Source organism: Zootoca vivipara, chromosome 10 (assembly GCF_965207765.1).
Source record: "Zootoca vivipara chromosome 10, rZooViv2.hap1.1, whole genome shotgun sequence".
Classification (NCBI taxonomy): domain Eukaryota; kingdom Metazoa; phylum Chordata; class Lepidosauria; order Squamata; family Lacertidae; genus Zootoca; species Zootoca vivipara.
Genome location: NC_142593.1, coordinates 48920336 through 48944679, shown reverse-complemented (window position 1 = coordinate 48944679; position 24344 = coordinate 48920336). Strand labels below are relative to the sequence as shown.

The following is a 24344-nucleotide window of genomic DNA, read 5'->3' as shown; positions in this document are numbered from 1 at the left end:
CCCCCATATTCCATGGATGCTTTCCTTCTTGAAATGCTTTCCTCTTTGCCTCTCTCTGTGTCAGAGTGTAATGAAAACATTCAACAGTGAGACAGCTTGCTATCAAGGCCGAATAAGCTGCCCTTGTCTGGAACACAGAATGAGGGGCAGAGAGAGGCTTATTATCAGCTGATGCACTTCCAGCCTGACGCTGGAAGTTGCTAGCTTGATGCGTAGACTAGCCTTACTGAAGGCTTTGTTGAGTCAGCATGTGCTTACAAGAAGGACCGGACACAGGAAGATCCATATATGTATTTGTAACCTATGACCCTCTTGCGTGTGCACTCTTACAGAGGAGGGGGGGAAGGGGCCCAAGAAGTGTATAAGAATCTTGGCAAATTTGTCTTTCTTTACTCTTGTCGTGAAGCTGATCACCAAGAGTCTCTTAAATTTAAGAAATAAATTCTTTCTCTGGATTCAACCCTCGGAGTCATTATTGACTGTCTCTGTCCTTGCCTGGGCGCAACTTAAGGACCCTTGTTAGCAAATAAGGCTACAGATGCAAAAAGTGGGAGGATAGGATTCTCTTACCATATGTGAAAATGAGCAAAATTAGAGCACAACAGTTGCAGTAGCAGAACCCTCCAGTGCGATGAATTTATTGATTGCGAGATCCAACCAGCTTTGGAAACAAGGCATGCACAATCATCACAAAAATGTAACAGTGTAGAAGAATAAGAGAAATCTGATCAGGCAAGGTCCTACAGCAACAACCCAGAGCATCCCTAGTGTTGTCCCACCCCCACCCCTTGCTCCAGTTAAATTATTCTGATAACTAAAAACCATTTTCACAGCACTTGCTGGAAAGAGGAGCAACAAAGACGTCAGTCAGCTTCATCACTTGACATCTCCTCCAATTTTCAGTTGGCCCCTCTTTCCTAAGAAACCCAAGACATTCAGTGGGTAGGATGAGCAAGAGACCGAGGAGGATCAGCCACCTTCTCAAAACTACAGTTCCCAGGGTTCTTGGAATGCAAGCTGTATCAGCCCATCTTTCTGAACTACGTAACAAGAGGCAGGTTGAAAAGCAACATAACCGAGTGTGAAACACAGGAAGCTTCTGCCAAGAGAACATTTCCTGAAAACATTTTGATGGAACTGGGAGCCTGGACAGCAGCAATCCTTATTTGGCAAGTGAAGCCATCAATTAGTGCCAAGTTCAAAATGCAGATAGAATGAAAATACAGCGGCAGGAAGGGATGAAGCACCTCCTTAGGGGTACAATTGCTTAGGGTTGATTTTTCACTGTTGTCCAAAGCAGGGAATATCCTACCACACAAGAGGTACACAGGATTTTCACATGAAAGGCTTAAAAAAAAACGGCCATCATATTCTCTACCCTAATCTCACCCATTAGGGAATAGTAGGTTACTACAGCTTAGGGCTGTCGTACACTTTAGGGCAGCATTTTGTTAATGCGCCTCTCTGAATAAATTTTCAAGGCAGAGTTAAAGGCCCCCCCCTTCTGCCCAGCCACTTCTAAGAATTCAGGCTGAAAACTTTTAAGGAAGGAGGTAAAAGGTATCTAGAGTTTGGTTCTCCTCTCAGTTGGGTGGTTCTTTACACTGTAATGCTTTTATCATTCTAGTCACCGAAAAAGGAATCTCTCTGCCAAGCTGAGTGTTGTTTTGGGGAGAATAGTATCATCCCTACACTTCAGCTGTTTACCTGAAGAATGGAGGTGGCATGATTTTCTTACAAACTCTGATGTTAGATAGGGAAAAGGTTTAAACTGGATGCTACTGACCACGGCCAAAATAGTTGGGGGGCTTATTTTGTCCCTCAGGGTGGCAATACACTACCCCAGATTATTGTATTATATTGTGTTACATGGTGCACTTACTAATGAATTTTGTTTTGGGGAGAAAACTCAAATATTCCCTTTTCAAAAGCCCTGCTTCTGGCTCCTTTTTACCAAACGACCCAATTATTTTATGGCAGGCATCCCCAAACTGCGGCCCTCCAGATGTTTTGGCCTACAACTCCAATGATCCCTAGCTAACAGGACCAGTGGTCGGGGAAGAGGGGAATTGTAGTCCAAAACATCTGGAGGGCCGAAGTTTGGGGATGCCTGTTTTATGGGCTCTGCACCGCTGCAGAAGTGCAATTCTTAAGTACTGCACACTGCTTGTTTATCCTAGCAATCGATAAGTTAAAATACATCAATAGGATTGATGAGGGGAGAAAATCTGGGCAAGGGAGAGAGGGGGGGGCTTTTCTGAAATCAGTGGACTGCAATTCAAATTTCCAAATTCTCATTCGGAAAAGGCTGGAGGTAGAAAAAGGAAAAGAAGTTGATCTCTTGGATTTCCAGGGTCAGGATGGCTTTATAAGGATGATGAGATGTGCTCTCCGGAACTTGAGGGGAGGAGGAGGGTTTTGCGTAAAGACTGCTGGACTTTTGCCCCCGAGCAACATCGGTTAAGGTTTGCAGCGCTGGACAAAGCGCGGGTACAGACACACATCCCGGATATGGTGCCTGTTCAGGATCCAGGTGAGGAATCTTTCCAAGCCCAGGCCATAGCCACCGTGAGGGCAAGTGCCGTATTTACGCTGCAGAGCCAAACGAGAAAGGAACAAGTCACAGATGGAAAACCTTGGGAGCAGAACACGCCTGTCTCCAGCCATCTCGCAGCCTGGTCCCAAGAGCAGTGTCCCACTGCTGGCATGCCCAGAATTATTTACATTTATATCCCCCGTCCATCCTCAGAAGTGGCGCAGTGGCACCAAAGCAAGCAGTTAGGAGGGCGCCGGCATCTCAAGCTTTTGCCTAGCCCTGGCAATCGCAAACAAAACCTGCCCCCCCCTGCACTCCACCTAAGACCCCCCTGTCAGTCCTGACGTGCTGCCACCTTGGGTAGCCGGCTGGGGTTAAGATCAGCCCGATCGGCCCACGCTCTCTAGACACACGGCGTTTTCAAAACCGGCGTTCAGTTCAGCAAATTATGAAATGAACATGATTAAGGAAAGACAGCACCTCCCCAAGGTTTTGAACGCTACAGTTGAGGCCACACAGCAGAACTCCGTGTCAGGAATGGCAATGGGAAATTGCACGAATCGGAAGGAATGGCTCTTTCGGCAAGCGGGGTGGGGTGGGGTTAGGGGAGCCACCCCCTGCCGCAGAAACCAGCCAACTGCAACGTACAATGTGTCAAGCATGCCCATTTGGGTCACGCAGCAGCAGCAGCTGGAGAAAAAGGAGGTGGGCCCCTAAGCGAGAGAGTTTCAAATTCCTCCTGCCAGATGAGCTCCCAAGTTGCAATTCAGAAGAATCTGAAGCAGCAGCAGTTTGTAAGAGAGGGCAGCAGCCGGCAGGAGGGAGGAGCGGTTCCCCTTTCGGTCCTCCTTACCCAGCATGCTACGGGTTTGTGAATGCGTTGACATGGTTTCGAATGAAGCGGTATGGCCGTATGGGGTGTCCACAGTCCAAAATAGGCAGGACACCCTTCCAGGGAAAACTCCCAGCTCAAAAGATCAGGGGACAGATTTATATCCTCATCACATTTGCTCCAACATCCAAGACCAGGCATCCCCAAACTCGGCCCTCCAGATGTTTTGGGACTACAATTTCCATCATCCCCGACCACGGGTCCTGTTGGCTAGGGATGATGGGAGCTGTAGTCCCAAAACATTTGGAGGGCCGAGTTTGGGGATGCCTGGTCTACGTGTTGCATTTGAGCATGGTGGCTGTGCTGCAACAGTTGGCGAAAGCAACAGGATAATCAACACACACCTGGTCGGTGTACCAATAATAAGGCGTGGGGTCAATGCCTTCTCTCTTGTAGCCTTCCAGCAGCTCATCGCTGTCCCAAATACGCATTGAGCCTCCAACAATCTCGCCAACATTGGGCATCAAGACATCAACCTAAACAGAGGCAAGACAAAGCATGTTGAACAGTTTAAGCAAAAGCCAAATAATTAGCTGCTGGACAAATATGGGGCCCTCCAGGCGTTTCCTCGAACACAGTTTCTGTGGCTCCCAGGTGGGTTGGAGACTTCCTACCAGGCCTGGCTCTAGGGGTAGTCTCAGTGGCGCAGGGCCGGCAGGAGGGCACTGTGCGGCAAAACTGCGCTGCGCCCGCCAGGGCGGGGGCGCCGGAGCGATCTCTGCGCCACAGCACCCAACCGGCTTGAGACGGCCCTGCTTCCTACAACTGGACTGAAAGCATAGCTCCTCTCCCTGCCTCTGCTCCGAGGCTGGTTCAACGCATGCATTTTCATGCCTTGAGGACTGCGGCACCAGCTGCATTCATTCAAGTTCTATGCCACCTCTTATCAGAGGATCACAGTGTGTTTTACAATATAAAAACACAAACGTCCATACCATAGTAACAAACACACACAGTTGAAAAGGCCTGTGGTGGCTCCCTATTTTTTGGAATGCTCTCCCTGAGGAGGCTCGCCTGGTGCCTTCATTACCTATCTTTAGATGCCAAGCGAAAAACATTCCTCTTCTTGTGTCCTGTCCCACCCCCCCAAGACCTCTCATGGAGGAGGCACTTGAAGAATAGCCTCAGATGATGATCACAGGATCCAGGTCAGTTCATACGGGGAGGCGCGGTCCTCGAGGTATTGCGGCCCTGAGCCATTCATGGCTTTATAGGTCAAAACCAGCACTTTGAATTTGGGCTCAGAAACTAATTGGCAGACCAGGATTGACATTCAATGCTGAAACCATCTTGCCCCAGAGAGCAACCTGACCGCTGAATTGTGCACCAGCTGAAGTTTCTTAACAGTTTTTTGAGGCAGGCCCACATATAATGCGCTGCAGTTATCTTAGAGGTTAAAGGTAAAGGTAAAGGGGCCCCTGACCATCAGGTCCAGTCGTGTCCGACTGGGGTTGCGGCGCTCATCTCACTCTATAGGCCGAGGGAGCCGGTGTTTGTCTGCAGACAGCTTCCGGGTCATGTGGCCAGCATGACAAAGCTGCTTCTGGCGAACCAGAGCAGCGCACGGAAACGCCATTTACCTTCCTGCCGGAGCGGTCCCTATTTATCTACTTGCACTTTGACGTGCTTTCGAACTGCTAGGTGGGCAGGAGCTGGGACCGAGCAACAGGAGCTCACCCCATTGCAGGGATTCGAACCGCCGACCTTCTGATCAGCAAGCCCTAGACTCTGTGGTTTAACCCACAGCGCCACCTGGGTTAGAAGTTACCAGAGCATAAATGATAGAAGTTAGGCTATCCCCACTCCAGATAGAAACGCAGCTGGGCCATCATCTGAAGCTGATGGAAGGCACTCCGCACCAAGAAGGCCAGCAGAGATTATATCATAGGATTATATAGAGGAGCCAGCAGAGATTTAGAACCTATGTGTCACTAGAAACATACAATGTTTTTTCTAGAGTAAGAGCTACTCTACACAGAACTGAGTGGCAGAATTCTAAGCTCCACCACTTCAGACTTCAGGTGGAGGTGGCACTAAAGGCAGCCATTTTTGAATGCCTGACCATATTTTAAGAGAGATTCCCTGCATGTAGAAAACGAGCCTATCAGAAAGAAATTTAACACAGCTCTCTCCAATGTGCTAAATTACTACATGCAGGGAACACTCAAAATACATAGCAAGCCTCCTCCCTGCAATTTGACGTGACACTTCTGCTCTGCAGACTGTTCTGACCAGACCTCATTCAGCGAGTGCCAGAAATCAAGGGATTATCATGCATGTGTGATGTAACCCGTAAAAAGCAGGGTTTCCCACACCTGGGTCCCCAGTTGTCTTGGGACTACAATACCCATCATCCCTGAGCACTGGTCCTGCTAGCTAGGGATGATGGGAGTTGTAGTCCAAAAACAGCTAGAGACCCAAGTATGGAAAACCTTGCCTTAAAGTATAGCTCAATGACATTGTGCATCAGCCTCTTAATGTAGTTAAAACCTGAAAACAACACGGCTTGCCTCGAGAGGAGTGTTCTGCTCGAATGATCACACTGGTTGCGAGAACCCTCTAACCAGCTTGACAACCCTTAGGTTCACACCTCTCTTAAAATATATCTATGGAGCCTTTTAACAAAGGGCAAAAACACCCATTAAGAAGATGTCTTAACAGCTCCGTCCCTCTCCCGGCTCAGCAACCTGCATGGGATATGTGCGGGGAATGCAAACTGACCGATTCAGTAAGGCGGGAATCCTCCGGGCAGCGCTGCATGTAGAAGGACTTTATCTCAGCAGGAAATCGACACAGCAAGATTGGCTCATTAATGGCATCCGTCATCTGTCTCTCGGGGGCCTCTGGAATATCCTACGGACAGCGAACAAGACTTATTATTAGCTCATCTACTGCCTAAGAACACCTTTGCCATGTTTCCGTTCATTAAGCCACTTCCCTGCTCAAGGGGCCAAGCTGTTTCTCGAGCCACCCTGGCATTTCGTGTTACTTGCCGCTGCTTATTTATAGGGAGATTGCAAACTCAGCTTGCGATTTGGAATGCCCGTTGTTTGACTAGGCAACCAATAAATCAGGTGTGTGGGGAACCTTTGGCCGTCCCAAGTGTTGCTGAACTGCAACTCCCATCAGCCACAGGAAGCATGGCCAGGGATGATGGGAGTTGTAGTTGGGTCACAGCTGGAGGTTCTTTTACCTGCAACACATGCTTAGATATACATGCCAGGCTGCCTTTTCGAACCACTTATTCCCCGGCAGCTGGGAAGGAAATCAGGGCTGGGGCTGATGTGAGTTCGAATCCAAAATACCTGCATGGCACCAGGTTCTGCAAGGCTGCTATAGGCTAATAGCAAACTCATTCTCCAAATATGCCTCATAGAGCTAAAACAGCTAAAAGAGAGAGGCATCAGCAGGCTTTTCTTGTGGGGAGGCAGAGGAACAGTATACAGGAATACAATACAATACTTGATGGGGAATCCCTTAAAAAGAGCTGGGAGACTTGAAGTGGAAACACAGAACTGTATTTGCTATCTACTCCATCTGGAAATTGACTGGAAGCCAGTGTAGCTGTTGTTAACTTGGGAGTCTCATATTCCATTTAACTGGCCTTCCTAGTCAACTGCTTGGATGCAGAATTCTACCAAGGAATTCTGCAAACAGCCTTCTTCTGCATGGCAGCCCCACATAGAACACTTAACAAGTAATTCAGTAGATTTTTAAGGAACCGAAGTGGGCAAAAAAGCAGGCTGAACAATGAACCAAGAGGCTCACCTCTCCAAATTCGTAGAATGTGCCGTCTTCCTTCTTCACGTTATTTTCCTTCAGCCATACAAGGGCATCTGTGTAATTCATCCGTCTGAAGGGGCGCTTCGGGGGCTCAAAGTTCTGCAAACACAGAGGAAGGAAAAGGTCTGAAGAAGACCACAGTATCCCAAAAGTAACCATTTGTCCTGCCAATCTCCCAAAGTTGTAAAGGCAAGTTATGGTAGCTTGTGGACCAAAGCATACAACATAATAATAATAATACACATTTATTTCATCATTTTTGTACACCCACCATCCTCACGAGATGGGAGCTCTGATCAGCTTACAGTATAAAGTAGGTCTCTTTCGGTTGTAGGCAGTGCTTTTTTCTGGGGGGACGTAGGGATATGCATACCCCTAAACGTTTTGTGAATCTAACAGGAGAAGAAACTAAAAAAAAATTTAGTTTCTTCTCTAGCACGGTGAATCATCAGTTCCGTTGCTGCCCCCAAAGGCGGCCTCATTTCCTTTTCCCGGTGTTTCCTGAGCCTCAGATGGAAGCGAGCGTTTAATGTGTGAAGCAGTGTGGAATGTGGATGTGTGGTGTTCTACTGACGAAAGTTTGGCCTCATCGAGGGGCAGTGTTTCAATATGAGAAGTTAGTGCACACAACCTCATGCCAATGTGGAAGCTACTGTGAGCTGTCAGCTACATAATAGGAGGTAATGCATGTTCTTTGTACTTTTGTCCATTTACTGTATTTATTTCTCCCGATTTGAACTATAAAATGGTGGTGTTTCCCAGAGTCAAAATGAGTACCACCCCTAAACATTTTTTTAGGGGAAAAAGCTCTGGTTGTGTCACTTTGGGTTGCCTTGGGCTCCTGAAGATTTAGAAGCAAAGACGTTGAAGTAAAAAGAGGAGAACTCTCTTGTTTCCCACGCTGCCACTTACTGGGTTGAGGGCATAAAGCAAGTCAGCCGCAGGGGATTTCAAGACTCTGTCCACTACATCACAGACAAGGTCCTCGAGACGGTTCAGCAGGTCTTCAAAGGTCATGAAAGGGCATTCTGCTTCAATGTGTGTGTATCTGCAGGAGAACGTGGATGCCTTCAATATACAAAAACGTTGGGAACTCGCAGACTTATTGCCTGCAAACTGCTCCCCCTCACCTAGCACCAGCGGAGCACCTTTTCTTTAATCACAGCCTTGCAAACGGTGGCTTATTAGACTGAGATCACAACATGGGAACTGCACTAAACCAGACACAACGTGGATCACAATTCTAAAAGATTGGCAGGTGCCTGTCTCTTCGTGGCGCTGCTGCAGAGGTGGAAGGAGCCACCTGCACTGAAATTCTCCCTTCTACGTAGCTATGAAAAGCCTACAATTACTTACAAAGTGCCGTGAAAACTTGCAAACTCCCTAAAATAAAGTGAACTTGCAATATCAGATTTTACTAGCTTCTTACAAATTCTTGACTCGGTTTTTTTTAAATAGGTTCAAGAAGATTCAAGAAAAAGGTAAGTTCAACGTCGTTCCCGGTAGCTGTGAGGTGGTGATGAACCAGCATATGAAGTTATAAAGACAGGGTGCCAGCGTTTCGCCCTAGCAGTCCATGCAGTTTAGAAGCCCCAGTGGGGCCGATGTGTTGGGGCTGGCGGATAGCACACTCCCTGAGCAGAGTTTTCTGGGCTTCTTCAGTAGTCTTGTCTCAAGCCATTGATGCACCTACTAGTGCTAAATATCGTTGAAGATGCAATTTCTTGGCTTAAGCATAAGCCAGGCATCCCCAAACTTCAGCCCTCCAGATGTTTTGGACTACAATTCCCATCATCCCTGACCACTGGTCATGTTAGATAGGGATCATGGGAGTTGTAGGCCAAAACATCTGGAGGGCCGCAGTTTGGGGATGCCTGGCATAAGCTATTCAGTCTTTTCTAAACAGCAGCCTCTAAGCTGCATGGACTGCTAGGGCAAAACGGGGATAGAACGCTGGCACCCTATCTTCTTTATAACTTCATACAGCACCTCACAGCTACTGGGAACAACATTAAACTTACCTTTCTCTTGAATCTTCTTGAACCTATTTTAAAAAACAAGAAAAAACAAAAAACTGAGTCAAGAATTTGTAAGGACCTAGTAGAATCTGATATTGCAAGTTCACTTTATTTTAGGTAGTTGGCAAGTTTTCATGGCACTTTGTAAGTAATTGTCTCTTTCTCACAAATTTGATAAAAGGTGTAAAAACATTTTTCTGAACAACTGTGTGAATATTTGTCGCCAACGTCCTGTATGAGTTGCACTATCTTTATCAAGAGCACAGGTTATATTTTTCTAGCGTGAAAAGCCTACAAGGCTAGGCCCGAAAGCCTCTGCAACTCAGCCTCATGACCTCAGTCAGTCAAATACTTTTTGAAAAAGTAAACAAAGTGCTCAACGATCAGTTGTTACTATAACAAACTGCAGGCCACTTCCTTCCTTGCTCTGAAATAGCACAAAACCATACTCTGCGCAAAATTCTTAGGCGAGCAACATTTCGAAAGAAAAAAGAAGAAAGCAGCAATAATAATAATAATAATAATAATAATAATAATAATAATAATAATAATGGCACGCCCTCTCCCTCACACAGAAAATCTCCCAATGCTCATGTGGGTGGACTGAGGAGCAGATTTTGGAGAAGAAGTCTGGTTTCTAGGACACCCTCTGCATGGGCTTTAGAAAGATAACCGCTCCCGACCAAGCCCCTGTTCCGCTATGGTAGGTTGCCGAATGATTGCCCCCGTCAGTTGCCGGTGCTGAGGATACATGCCTTGCCCTGGGCACTGGCAACCTATGCTACAGCACTGTTCTGCCCCATACATTAGGTGTGAGGAATCTTTGGCCTTCCTGTGACCCTGTTGAACTACAGCAGGCACCCCCAAACTGCGGCCCTCCAGATGTTTTGGCCTACAACTCCCATGATCCCTAGCTAACAGGACCAGTGGTCAGGGAAGATGGGGATTGTAGTCCAAAACATCTGGAGGGCCGAAGTTTGGGGATGCCTATTTTATGGGCTCTGCACCGCTACAGAAGTGCAATTCTTAAGTACTGCACACTGCTTGTTTATCCTAGCAATCAGTAAGTTAAAATACATCAATAGGATTGATGAAGGGAGAAAATCTGGGCAGGGGGGGGGGGCTTTTCTGAAATCAGTGGACTGCAATTCAAAACCCAAACAGCTGGAACCACTAAAACCAGCCTAACACCCAGCTAAGGGACAACCTGGTACAAAAATGGAAGCACCCGATACTCTTAGAAGTAGACTTGTCCTAGCCAAGTAAATATGGCATGGGTTTCTTTGGATTCTGATTTGTAACTTAACCCTCTAGGGCAGGCATGTTTTGGACTACAATTCCCAAAACATCTGGAGGGCCGAAGTTTGGGGATGCCTGAATTACAGCAAGCCCTCAACATACATGGGGGTTACTTAAGTTTCAGATTATCGTGCCTAAAGCCAAAATTGTACATAGTCAATAGGAGGTGGCAAAATCTTTTTTCCTGGATGCTCACCCCCTTTTTAATTTTCTTTTTTGTTCTGCCAAGCGCATAAATCTTAATATGCACAAGTTAAATGTGTGTGCGTGCAAGTTGCAGGCTTACTGTTCAATTCCCACCATCCCTGGCTGAGGATTATGAGGGCAGTAGTTCAGGAATATTTGAAGGGCTATAAAAGGTTCCCCAGCTCTGCAAAAAAAGGGTCTCTTACTCAGCCAGGTGCCTGCGGGTCCGAGACTGCTCAGCTCGGTAGGACTGGGCAATGCAGAAAGTGTCTCCCAGGGCAGGGATGCAAGTTTCCAGGTAGAGCTGGGACGACTGTGTCAAAAAGGCTTCTTCGCCAAAATAGTCCATCTTGAAGAGAGTGGAGCCACCTTCAACCTGAGTTTGGACCAGCGTTGGAGGGGTAACCTAGAAGGGAAGCGGAAACGAGATTATGCATGATTAGTGAGTAACCCCACTTCCTGTCCCCCATGAAGAGCTAACTTAATCCCAAGAGCTAAATGTTGGATTTTTTTGTGTACAGTTCAGAAAGAACAGGACAGAAGTAGTCTGCTGTATCAAAAACAAGAGGGAAATCTAATAAATAGCAAGAACAATAATAACAATTTTTTTAAAAAAAAGTTTTATTAAAACTTTTTAATATCACAGTTAAAAAACAAACTACAGTCGTACCTTGGAAGTCGAACGGAATCCGTCCTGGAAGTCCATTCGACTTCCAAAACATTCGAAAACCAAATCGCAGCTTCCGATTGGCCGCAGGAAGAAGCTCCTGCAGCCAACCAGAAGCCGTGGAAGCAGCTTCGGACGTTCGGGTTCCAAAAGGACGTTTGCAAACCGGAACAATCACTTTTGGGTTTGCGGCGTTCGGGAACCAAAACGTCTTGAGTACCTAGGCGTTCGGGATCCAAGGTACAACTGTAAATCTAAACAGAAAATAAGGTAGTAAAAGAGAAGAGAAGAGAAAAAAAGAGCTAACAATAACTTTATAGAAGGCTGCAGGTGTACTTCTTTGAGTGGGAAGGACGATCCCAGAGACTGGAGAACTTTCCTTTAAGATCCGCAAAAGCAGCAGATCTACTTACTTCGTAATACCCTTGGTCAAAGAAGTGATCCCTGAAGCACTGGACAACCACGGAGCGCACTTTGAAGATCCTGCTCATGTTCTCTCCTCGAATCATCATGTGCCGGTTGTTCAACTGCACGTCCACATCTGACTCTTCATTGACAAGGTTATCAGCCCCACCAGCGGGAGCCAGGCCAATCAGCTCCCAGTAGTCGCAACAGAGCTCATGGCCTCCTGGAGCCTATTGGTTGGGAGTGTGTGCATGGGTTGAAAGAGAGAGGTGGAAGCACAAATATTATGCTCTGTTAAAATCACCAGTAGAAATTGGAGTTCTTGGGAAAGTCCAGAAATAAACGATAAATTTCAAGAACTCAAGCCAAAAGAAGATGGATTACGAATAAGTCTTCACTAGGTTTTATTGATGTGATACAGAGTTTAAATGGGAATCAATCCCAATGTTGCTTATTTGGTACACTTTGACCTGTGAATCTGTGCTGACGAAGAATAGTCGAAACAGGGCCTTGTCCTGATTTTTACTGGAATTTACCTTTATTTGCCTTCAACATTGGGATTGATTCCTATTTAAACTCCGTATCACATCAATAAAACCTAGTGAAGACTTATTCGCAATCCATCTTCTTTTGGCCCGAGTTCTTGCAATTTATCGTTTATTTCTGTTAAAATCACCTGCAACTCACGACCAACAAGGCTGCCCGAGTCAGCGCGAACAAACAGCACCACATCAGGTGGTCCAAAGTCCACATGCAGAGATTAAAATGGGACAGGGACACATCCTGCAAGCCCCTTCTCCTTCAAGGTCCACACAAGCCCTTTCTCTTCTCCTGAACTTCACGCAAAAGACCACAACGGGGGATTTCTAACTGTGTTCAGCTGGAACCTTCCAGCAATCAGGCTTCCCAATCAGTTGAACGCAGTTATAAGACTCTTCCTGCAGGTCTTTAAGTTAAATGTGCAAATGTCAGGAGAGGATTGGGGGGGGGTTGTGGGGAGACTCCCTCCAGAGAGCTAGTTTCCAGCGTGATTTATCAATCAGTCCCTCTTCCCAAGGAAATCTGGGAATTGTAGCTCTGGGAGGGAAATAGCACTCTTAACAAACTACAGCTCCTGGGATTCCTTCTGGGGGGGGGGGAGCCAGTTAAAGTGATATGATACTGCTTTAAATCAACAGTGCAGATGGAGCTGGAGATTCAGAAAACAAGAATGTGGGTGTGGGAGGCGTCCCCTGACAGTATGATTTTGCATTGTTTTATTCTTTATACCTGAGCCAATAGTACAACATGGCTGGTACTAAACATATCCCAAAGGACAAGGCATTATTTCTCAGGCAAATTAAATTCTTTCTCTAGATAAATCCACAAGCTCCCCCTGCTGATTAATATTACAGATTCCATTTCCTGTGAATTTATAAGGAGCGTCTCCACCCCCATTGTTCAGCCCGGACACTGAGGTTCAGCACTGAGGGCCTTCTGGCGGTTCCCTCACTGAAAGAAGTGAGGTTACAGGGAACCAGGAAGAGGGCCTTCTCGGTAGTGGCGCCTGCCCTGTGGAACACCCTCCCATCAGATATCAAGGAAATAAGCAACTATCTGACTTTTAGAAGACATCTGAAGGCAGCCCTGTTTAGGAAAGTTTTTAATGTTTGATGTTTTATTGTGTTTTTAATATTCTGTTGGAAGCTGCCCAGAGTGGCTGGGGAGGCCTGGCCAGATGGGCGGGGTATAATCAATTATATTTATTAATTATTATTATTATTGAAATATATGTATCACAATAGAAAAACCAGACTTGGAGGATAATACCATCAAAATTATTTCCTTCACTGATAATATCCCATTTAACCAGCCTGGCAGTCCTTTGTTCTTGAGATGGCTGGGTGTTGGGGGGAAACTTTCAAGGAATATATTTAGCAGGTAACACGTGTGATGTTGACACAGGGCTACAGCAGCACTTAACCACCATGCATGCTGTGTTTCTGGCTTTGAAACGGAGATATCCCACAGGTTCGTTTACATTCCCATCTCCACATCAGAGCTATATAGTCAACAGAATTATGCAGTCCAGGACTAAATGACTTCCAGCTGCTAGTGGCAGAAACTGCATGTCTTGAGTACTCTTCTCGCTATCAAAACATCCCTACTACCTGCAGAACAGGGAGGCCCTTTCGACTGGCAGTGACTCTCCAGGGGCTCAGATAAGGGGCATTCCCCAGACCCACCAGGAAATGCCAAACAGGAGACCTTTGGAATGCATTTTGGACTCACAGCTGTCCATCGAGGCGCAGGTCAATTCTGTGTCCAGAGCAGCTGTTTATCAGCTCCATCTGGTACGCAGGCTGAGACCCTACCTGCCTGGGGACTGTCTCGCCAGAGTGGTGCATGCTCTAGTTATCTCCTGCTTGGACTACTGCAATGCAATCTATGTGGGGCTACCTTTGAAGGTGACCTAGAATCTACAACTAATCCAGAATGCGGCAGCTAGACTGGTGACTGGGAGCGGCCGCCGAGACCACATAACACCGGTCTTGAAAGACCTACATTGGCTCCCAGTACGTTTCCGAGTACAATTCAGTGTTGGTGCTGACCTTTAAAGCCCTAAACGGCCTTGGTCCAGTATACCTGAAGGAGCGTCTCCGCCCCCATCATTCTGCCCGGACACTGAGGTCCAGCGCCGAGGGCCTTCTGGCGGTTCCCTCGTTGCAAGAAACCAAGCTACAGGGAACCAGGCAGAGGGCCTTCTTGGTAGTGGCCCCCGCCATGTGGAACGCCCTCCCACCAGATGTCAAAGAGAAAAACAACTACCAGACTTTTCTTAAAAGACATCTGAAGGCAGCCCTGTTTAGGGAAGCTTTTAATGTTTAATAGATTATTGTATTTTAATATTTTGCTGAAAGCTGCCCAGAGTGGCTGGGGAAACCCAGTCAGATGGACGGAGTATAAATTATTATTATTATTATTATTATTATGCAAAGCAAACTCTCTACCTTTGAGCTAGAGCCCTTCCCTTGGCAGGAACAAGGAGAAAGCAAGCAGACTCCCTTACTCACCTGTTTGCCTTCCGGAAGAAGGTTGAGTGTTCCATAGATAGCAATTGTGCTCTCGGTTGAGAGGACAACTCCATTGTAACACTGGCACTAGAAGGGAGAGAAACAGAGGAGGAAATTCAGGCTGTGTGGGCTAGGATTTTACCTCTGTTTTCTTTTATTTATTTTTTGAAGAGCAGATGGGAGCACACCACTCCCAAGGAAACACGTAGAATTCTACATCACGAGAGCCAAGAGTTGTCTCTTGCTTAGGGATGGAGGAAGAATCCACAGATTGTGAATTCCAAAGACAACTCATCTGATTTGATCTGGGCAGATTCATGACGCAGATCAGATCCCGAGTCCAGGCAGGTTTGCAGTCGGCAGATTTCAGCACTGCCTCTCCTCCCCACCCCACCCTTTAAATTGTTCTCCAAAATCCCAGATATCACGGAGGAGCCAGCACACCAGGATTCGTACTGCCATTTTCACCCTGAATCAAGTTCCTCCAGGGAGAAAGGGAACTTGACAATGTTCCATTGCTCTCAGAAGGAACTGTATAGGGGGGGAAAACATGGCGGCACCCATAGAATTCCATTCGAGAACAATGGAATGTCATCAGGTCCCATTGCTCCCTTTTGTTTTCTCTTAGTGGTTCCCAAACTTTCTTCTCACCAGACCGCTTGAAGATTGCTGAGGGTCTAAAGAGACCTTGATGGACCACTTAATTACTATTTTTTGCCTGTTTTAGCGATTGTAATGCACTGTGTTGGATGATCGCTGCCATCTCGTCCCACTCAACTTCTAGTGGGCCGCCAGATTCTGAGGACAGAGCACTCCAGAACTGGGACGGGCTGGATCGTAATGGGTCCTCTTCTAATCTTTCCACATCCGAACATTATTAAATTTCCGTTCCAAAATGTGTGTTGTGGCTGCACGGCATTGCTGGACCACAACTCCCATCATCCTTGGCCTATCAAAGGGACCCAAGGATGCCGCGCACCCAGACCTCCTTCTCAGCCTCTCTTTCTCTGTATTTTCTCTTTGTTAACTTGTGGGGGGTTAGGGTTAGGAAGAAGAGTAAAAGCAAGTTGTGTGTGTTGGAGAGATAAGGGTGGGGGAGAGCGTACACACACACACACACACAAACACTTCAAAGCAGCTTACCAGTTCGTCTGACAAGACACATTGAAGGAATCCTGTGCCATCTCTTAATACAATAAACATCAAGTTCCTCCCTAGCAAAGAAGAAGCAGCGTTGTTAGAATTTAAATTTCCTTTTGTTGAAAGGCATCCTTCATCCCCTTTCCATCCCAAACCCTCAAAACTATCTCTACTATTAAAATACAAAACAAAACAGGGAAGATAAATATATCCAAGGGAGGAAAGAAAGAACGAGAGAGAGAGAGAGTCCCATGACACCTTAAATATATGATTTTATTTTGTGGAGAAGCGCTTAGAACTGCATGTGAAAGAAGCATGGAGAGAAAGAGAGAACAGGCTTGTTCACATATTATCCTGAACACATGTACAAGTGCTTGTGTGAAAATGGGTGTATACTTGTTAATTTGTGCAGCTCGCCTGTGTACACAGATTGTACACTTGTCAAATGTAGTGTGTGAAAATCGAAAGCGAGAGAGAGAAAAACTAAGGATGAATCTAGGTAAAAGGTAAAGGGACCCCAAACCATTAGGTCCAGTCGTGACCAACTTTGGGGTTGCGGCGCTCATCTCGCTCTATAGGCCGAGGGAGCCGGTGTTTGTCCGCAGACAGCTTCCGGATCATGTGGCCAGCATGACTAAGCCGCTTCTGGCGAACCAGAGCAGCACATGGAAACACTGTTTACCTTCCCGCCGAAGAGGTACCTATTTATCTACTTGCACTTTGATGTGCTTTCGAACTGCTAGGTTGGCAGGAGCTGGGATCGAACAACGGGAGCTCACCCCATCGCAGGGATTCGAACCGCTGACCTTCTGATCGGCAAGCCCTAGGCTCTGTGGCTTAACCCACAGCGCCACCTGTGTCTACACACAGGGAAAAACCCACTATAAATAAGTCAGAAATTAAATCGTTATAACAAAAGAAAAAAAGTTATGGAAAACTGCAAATAATTATTTTTGCTCTCCAGCTCCATCTGGTGTTGCATGTTTAAAACGCATTCAAAAAGCTGCTATTATTTTTTAACTATTGTAGCTGAGGCCTAACAAGCCAAGGCTTCCAGGGTGTTCTAAGAAACAAGTCAAAGAGCCTGTTATTATCGCTATGTTATCACCAGAAAGCGACAGCCGGACTGGTGACTGGGAGTGGCCGCCGAGACCATATAACACTGGTCCTGAAATAATAATAATAATGATAATAATAATAATAATAATTTATTATTTATACCCCGCCCACCTGGCTGAGTTTCCCCAGGTACCCTGGGCGGGTTCCAACATAAAAATAAAATAAAATAATCGATTAAACATTAAAAGTCTCCCTAAACAGGGCTGCCTTCAGATGTCCTCTAAAAGTCTGGTAGTTGTTTTTCTTTTTGACATCTGGTGGGAGGGCGTTCCACAGGGCGGGGGCCACTACCGAGAAGGCCCTCTGCCTGGTTCCTGCAACTTGGCTTCTCGCAACGAGGGAACCGCCAGAAGGCCCTCGGTGCTGGATCTCAGTGTCCGGGCAGAACAATGGGGGTGGAGACGCTCCTTCAGGTATACTGGACCGAGACCGTTTAGGGCTTTAAAGGTCAGCACCAACACTTTGAATTGTGCTCGGAAACATACTGGGAGCCAATGCAGGTCTTTCAAGACCAGTGTTATGTGGTCTCTGCAGCTGCTCCCAGTCACCAGTCTAGCTGCCGCATTCTGGATTAACTGTAGTTTCCGGGTCACCTTCAAAGGTAGCCCCACATAGAGCGCATTGCAGTAGTCCAAGCGAGAGATAACTAGAGCATGCAGCACTCTGGCGAGACAGTCCGTGGGCAGGTAGGGTCTCAGCCTGCGTACCAGATGAAAGACCTAAGGTAATGGCATCCGCCCTGTGGAACGCCCTCCCATCAGATGTCAAGGAAATAAGCAGCTATCCTATTTTTAAAAGACATCTGGAGGCAGCCCTGCTTAGGGAAGTTTTTAATGTTTCATGTTTTATTGTGTTTTTAATATTCTGTTGAAAGCTGCCCAGAGTGGCTGGGGAAACCCAGCCAGATGGGCAGGAGTATAAGCAATAAATTTATTATTATTATTATCATCATCATCATTATTAATGACTTAATGCCAAAATAGGCTTCCAAGCAGTTTGCATAGTGCAAAAACACAAAAATATAAACATCCACAATTCAAGATGCAATACAACAACCCCATTAAAGTATTACTTAAAATATGCACGATAAAAATAAGCCTACATGCACAGACTCACAAGGAAGTTTAACTAACTGAGGTGCAAAGCTGCAGCTCTGAACTATTGGTTTCAGTTTGCAAACAGCGGAGCTGAAAGTCCCATGAAATAAAAAAATGAGCATCACATTCTATGCAGAGCCCAAATGCATGCAAGGTAAGAACAGAGTCGTTTTCTGAGGGGAAAATGCTCTGAAACGACAGCCCAAATCTTAACAAAAGATAGGCTGCTTTGACAAGATACATACCACGAACTACGTCAGCCTACAAAATTAAACTGGCTTTTCCCAAGGAAGCTTCAGCTTGAAGTTTTGCAATGATGCTGGGAAATTTCTGACTAACTTCCCTAGTTCTCTCACAAAATTTTTAGGCTTTGATCCTTTTGTGGAGCAGTTTACAGATGGTCCTAGAGTTTGTTGTTCCCCCTTTACAGAGCTGGTTCCTTTTAACACGACACTCACCTTGTCTACGCAGCCTGTGGACCCAGCCAAAGACCTTAACTCTCTCTCCTCTGTGGGCCTCTAGGTGACGAATTTTCACCTGTCAGAAAGCAGCCAAATAATTTGTTTTTCTTTGAAAATATTATCAAGGTATAAACACATATTGCTTGCCTAACACCGAATCAAAAATATGGAAGATATTCTCCTTGCGTGTTAGGGTAGATTTGATTTATATCAAATTGATTTAAATCATGATTTAAATCACTAGTCAGTAAGACTTGATTAAAATCACTAGTCAGTAAGACTTGATTAAAATCAATTTTTTATAGAAAGCCTCATTCTTGATGGTTTAATCTTAATATTTACAACCAGAGGAAGGTTTCATTTTTGGAATAATAAATTTTCAGACTAGTTTTTACAGTTATATCAAAAATTACTGATTTGGTTATACTATTAGAAATACATAGACAGATAAGTATGAAATTCTTGTGAGGTCTAAAAAGTTAACTGTTTATATTTAGACATCTTTTTCTGCTGTACTTTGTTGGAAGGAGAAAAATAATCATTTCCCTAATAACAATTTAAACATATTTATTTAACTAAAACAATAACATGTATAGCATTATGTATCCATGTTTGTTAACTGATGTGGTTAAACTGTTTTTAAACTGGCTAAGGATATCTGCACAAGCATTCAAGCTTTACTCACACATTTGGGCTCCGGGAGACTGGGGTCATTCTTAATGATTATCTTCTTTGCTTCCTCCAAGTTCTTTTCACGGCGCAAGAGATCTTCTTCCTGCAGGTTGTTTTAAAGAGTGGTTTAGTCGAGACCCTACTCTGAATGCAAGCGTGTGGGGAGTGATCTGGGAATACTAGAACCAGTGGGAACATTAGCATCAAGGCCCCATTTGAGCTACAGTTCCCAGAATTCCGGGGGGGGGGAGAGGACTGATTGTTACACCCCCACTGGGAGTCTTGGAAGATGCCACAAGAAAAAGGAGCAACGTTTGCAAACCGTACCTCTTTCTTTTCTCTAGCTTCAGCTTTTTGTTGTTCCCTGTGCCACAGCTTTTTGACATTCTTCAGCTGGGTCTTGGAAATCGTTTCCCATCTCTAGGGCGGACAACAAAAATAGAGTTACGCTTTCACTTTCCGATGAGAATGTAAAACCCCAGGGCCCATCTAGTGGCCAGCCAGATGTCTCAAAAGTTCCTTAGAGCTATCATCCCCTTTCCACAATGTTCAGACAGTAAGTGCTGTTATTTACACTGTCAAAATTGCACCATCCAGGGGCAAGAGGAGTTCTCCAGCAAGACTGAGAGAACCCCAAAGTTTTGCAGAAACACAATATATTAGGAAAAGCTGGAGGAGGAAGAGAACATAATGAAGTCTCAGGGAAAGGGTGTGGCTGGCTGACTGGTATAGTGAACAGAGGACTCCACGCTGCAACATTTTGTTGCAGGTCCCTTTTTGTCACTGTTGATTAATCCTCCATCAATTTGCTTAATCTCCCTTTAAAGCTAAGCAAGCGAGTGCCGTCACTACACCTTGCAAATTCTTATGTTTTGGTGTGCAGACTCTGTATTTTGTCTGTCCTGAACCTACTGCCAATCGAAACCAAATCCTTTCACCGTGGAAAAGGCAGAAAAACACCCATTAATACTCAACCTCGTCTTTTTTTTGCGAGTCCACGTAGATCGTGGGAAACGGCTCCTTTCCAGCAGATAGCAAAGCCTTTAAAAAAAGAGGAAAGGATGAGATAAGTTTTATTTTTTTAAAGACAGCTAGTTCTAAAAGCAGGGGCAGCCAGTGCACGGTCAGATTACAACTCCCAAAATGTGCCTGGCAAATTTCGAACGCTGCTTTGAATGCTCTTTGGAACCCCATTGTGCAGACAAATGTTAAGGATGCACGAAGCAGGCAATCACAGACATTACGCAAACTGCTGCAAGCATCGTTGCAGCAAGCACTTCAGGAACCGCCACAGAATAAGCCCCCTGATTGGCCTTGGATGTGAACTCCTGGAGGGAAATGGAGAACCTAAACCGGGCTAGTCAGGTACCTTCAGAGCAGTTTTGAAAGGCTTCTCCTGTGACCCGTCTCCAGTAGCGTCACTTCCCTCTCGATCGGAGACATAGACCTCTCCTGTAAAAGCAGGCATGGAAATTAGGAGTCTTACACATAGCACACAAGAGATCCGTTTACACAAAACTGTTGCTTTGCACTCGCCAACCTCTAAAAACTGGTGGGGAAGCTCTGTTGCTGCTCTGGGGGCCCTAAGACTCTCAGCTCCCTTCACAGCCGACCACTGGGCAGGCTGGATGGGGCTCAAGGGAGATGGCAGTCCAACATCTAAAGATGGAGACTGTCGATGGATCCGACTCGGCTAGGAGCACATGCTGCAGAGAAGAAGGTGCTAATCTCCTCTCTGGAATGGCTACCAATGAGCTCGTTCTCTGAGCGACAACTCTCAAGTAGCCCAAACAGCTCCACTCATACACAACAGAATGGCGTTAGTAGGTGTGGAGGAAGCATATAATAATAATAATAAGGCATCTTATTATTCAAGGACCCTCACCAAGTGAAGTAGACCAGGCAGCTGTGGCCAAAATCAAGCTTTTCTACTGCGGTACCATCCTTCCCAAACAAGCCCAGTATTAAAGACTTTAATGTCTTCTTGGTTCTAAAAAGAAGACTCTGTACAGTTTCTGTTTCATTATCTATAATGATTTGTTTGTTTCTCCCTCCACCTCTATGTCTTTAGCTGTTCCTGTTTTATCTTCTAGATTCAGGTAGGTAGCCCTGTTGGTCTGACACAGTCAAAATAAATAAAAAAATTGTCCAGTAGCACCTTAAGAGACCAACTAAGTTTGTTCTGGATATAAGCTTTCGTGTACATGCATGTATCTGAAGAAGTGTGCATGTACACGAAAGCTTATACCCAGAACAAACTTAGTAGGTCTCTAAGGTGCTACTGGGCAATTTTTTCCCAATTATTCCTATTTGATCTGTAAGCCACCTTGAGTCCCTGTGGGGGGGGGGAGAGAGAAGCAGGGGAGAGTTAATCCCCGCCCCCAAGTGCGCTGCCAGCCTCAAACCTACAGAGCAGGAGAGGAAAGTTAATTATTGGTATATAACATTTCTTCTCATTACCTGTGTCTCACAAGCTTCCTTCAGTTGGTCTGTGGATTTGTGGTTGAAAATGGGAGTCAGCCACCCCAAAGTGGCTAAAAGGCCAGCCACTTCGCTGTGAAAATGACAAGCGAGGGCCTGCCACAAAATGTGGCAGCACGAAGCTCTGCCTTACGCAATTGCAGGGTGGATAAAAATCATGATTTTTAAAAAAATTATTTAAATTGGATTTTTAAAACAAAGTGCTTTGGGAGGAAAAATTTTTTATAAAGATGGTTTTCTGTTTAAGTTACATGATAGTCCATAAGCTATTCATCAGGAAATAAGGATTTGTTTTAAGTTTTTCATGTGTGCTAAAACTGTCTACGTTTTTGTTTTGTTTTGAAAAAAAGTTTAACCACATCAGTTAGCAAACATGGATACATATGCTATGTTATTGCTTTAGTTAAATAAATTGTTTAAATTGTTATTAGGGAAATGATTATTTTTCTCCTTCCAACAAAGTACAGCAGAAAAAGTTGTCCAAATGTAAACAGTTAACTTTTTAAACCTCACAGGAATTTCATAATTATCTATTTATTTCTAATAGTATAACCAAATCAATACTTTTTGATATACATAACTGTAAAAACTACTCTGAAAATTTATTATTCCAAAAATGAAACCTTCCTCTGGTTGTAAATAGTAAGATTATACCAGCAAGAATGAGTCTTTCTTTAAAAAATAAATAATAATTTAAATCAAGTCTTACTGACTAGTGATTTAAATCGTGATTTAAATCAATTTGATATAAATCAAATCTACCCTGACACGCAAGGAGAATATCTTCCATATTCTTGATTCGGTGTTAGGCAAGCTATCTGTGTTTATACCTTGATAATATTTTCAAAGAAAAACAAACTGAGTAATAAAGAAGGAAGGAAGGAGACCCGTTTCCAAGCACCAGAACATGTCTGGCAGGTTGAACCCCGACTTTCCAACCCCAAGGATAACTCTGGTAAGCTGCATTTCTTTTAACTCATTGCTACAAGCCGCTTTTCCCGACAGGGGCTGGCTGGAAGGAGACAGAAGAGCAGCAGGGAAAAAAGGGGACGTGGCTATAGAGCAGGCAAGGGAAATGGGTGACTACAGCAAAAGGTCCCCTGCCCCGAGGCACCAGCAAACCTATCCAGTGGCGTGCAGCGCCTCTTCCCAAGGAAAGAAGAAGAAGGGCGGGTCTATGAGTTGCCATTTAAATCATTTTAACACCAGCCGCTAACTGATCTTTTTTTAAACAGCTGCCAATGGGGAAGGGAAGGTCTAGAGCGCCCGGAGCGCGCAACCAAATGCCTCGTGGCCTTGAAATCTGGTTCCGACGACCGCGGGGTCGCGCGTGGAGATGGCGGGCCCCTCATTCATCCGAGGCCAGGGCTGCAGTTGCTACCATTGCAAGAGAAGGGGGACGCGGTTCTTTTGTTCCTGGGCCCTTTCTGCAGCTGCCCCATCTCACCCAACGTGAATTATTTCTATTATTATTATTACTGCTTATGAATGAGACAGGATCTCCGCCTGCCCTTGCCAGATCCCAGGGCCTGTTCTGAAGACATCCCTCCCGGGCGATCCTTGCCAAAACACACACACACACACACACACACACACACACAGCCCACCAACTCACCCAGGGCCAGCGCGCCCGTCTGCTTGAGGATCTCCAGAGACATTGCTGCTCCTGCGTAAAGCGCCGGGCGCCCCTCAAACAAGGCAGGTGGCGGCCGCCTCTTTCCCTTTCCTTTTCAAGAAGGGGATTGCGCTTCCCGGCAGGGAGATTGCATCAGGCCAGCCCGCCCACAAGCCCGCCCTTGCCGCAAAGCGAGGCCGGCTGCCGCAGCAGCTGCTGCTAATCCGTTTTGCGCTCCGCCCCGGCGTCTCCACCCATTGCGCGCCGCTTGCGCCTTGTTGGGGAGAGCCGGCGGCGTCAGGAGCAGGATGCGGGGACTATTATTATTGTTATTGTTATTTATTATATTGCTTTAGAATTTCAAGGGCATGTGGAGGGAGTCTCATCAGTTAAATCCGGAGTGAAACGTCGCTGGAGAAAGTCAAAGTACTGTATATAGGTGAAACTCGGAAAATTTGAATATCGTCGAAAAGTGCATTTATTTCAGTAATGCAACTTATTTATTTATTTATTTATTTATTTATTTATTTATTTATTTATTTATTACAAATGCTTTCTTTTGGAAATTCCACAGTAATAAAACAAATAGTTACAATAATCCAAAAATAAACATCCCTATTATACATGATAAGCGATCTTCAGCCATCTCAACCCTTGCTTTTTCATGCAAAACCATTTGCAGTCGTTTTCGGTCATCAACAGCTATCAGTCAGTCAATCACCCACTTCCACCACCCTTCTGAGTGATCCCCCCCTCCCCTCCCCATCCCCACCCCCTCCCCACCCCTTCTCTACATAAGTGCCTGGGGACTCCTATTTCACTGTATCTGAAGAAGTGTGCATGCACACGAAAGCTCATACCAAAATAAAAACTTAGTTGGTCTTTAAGGTGCTACTGAAGGAATTTTTTTATTTTACTTC

At 45.5% G+C, this 24344-nt stretch overlaps 1 protein-coding gene across 1 annotated transcript; it reads right to left on the bottom strand.

The window, feature by feature from the left end:
• Positions 1 to 605: 605 nt before the first annotated feature.
• NARS1 (asparaginyl-tRNA synthetase 1) lies at positions 606 to 23547 on the bottom strand. Its single transcript, XM_035100980.3, has 15 exons — positions 23425 to 23547; positions 20698 to 20780; positions 20304 to 20369; positions 19656 to 19748; positions 19342 to 19431; positions 18654 to 18732; positions 15983 to 16053; positions 14840 to 14926; positions 11795 to 12016; positions 10921 to 11120; positions 8124 to 8259; positions 7197 to 7310; positions 6150 to 6281; positions 3773 to 3904; positions 606 to 2592 (listed from the first exon to the last, which is right to left on the bottom strand). Exons 1-15 carry the CDS (start codon positions 23465 to 23467, stop codon positions 2461 to 2463), a joined length of 1680 nt encoding a protein of 559 aa, XP_034956871.2. The 5' UTR covers positions 23468 to 23547; the 3' UTR covers positions 606 to 2460.
• Positions 23548 to 24344: the final 797 nt, after the last annotated feature.

Coding starts and splice junctions, on each gene's coding strand:
- NARS1 (XM_035100980.3), bottom strand. CDS start 23,467: ATGTCTCTGGAGATCCTCAAGCAGACGGGCGCGCTGGCCCTGG. Junction 19,749..20,303: donor ACTCGCAAAAAAAAGACGAG/GTTGAGTATTAA, acceptor TGTCCGCCCTAG/AGATGGGAAACGATTTCCAA. Junction 19,432..19,655: donor AAGCTAGAGAAAAGAAAGAG/GTACGGTTTGCA, acceptor AACAACCTGCAG/GAAGAAGATCTCTTGCGCCG.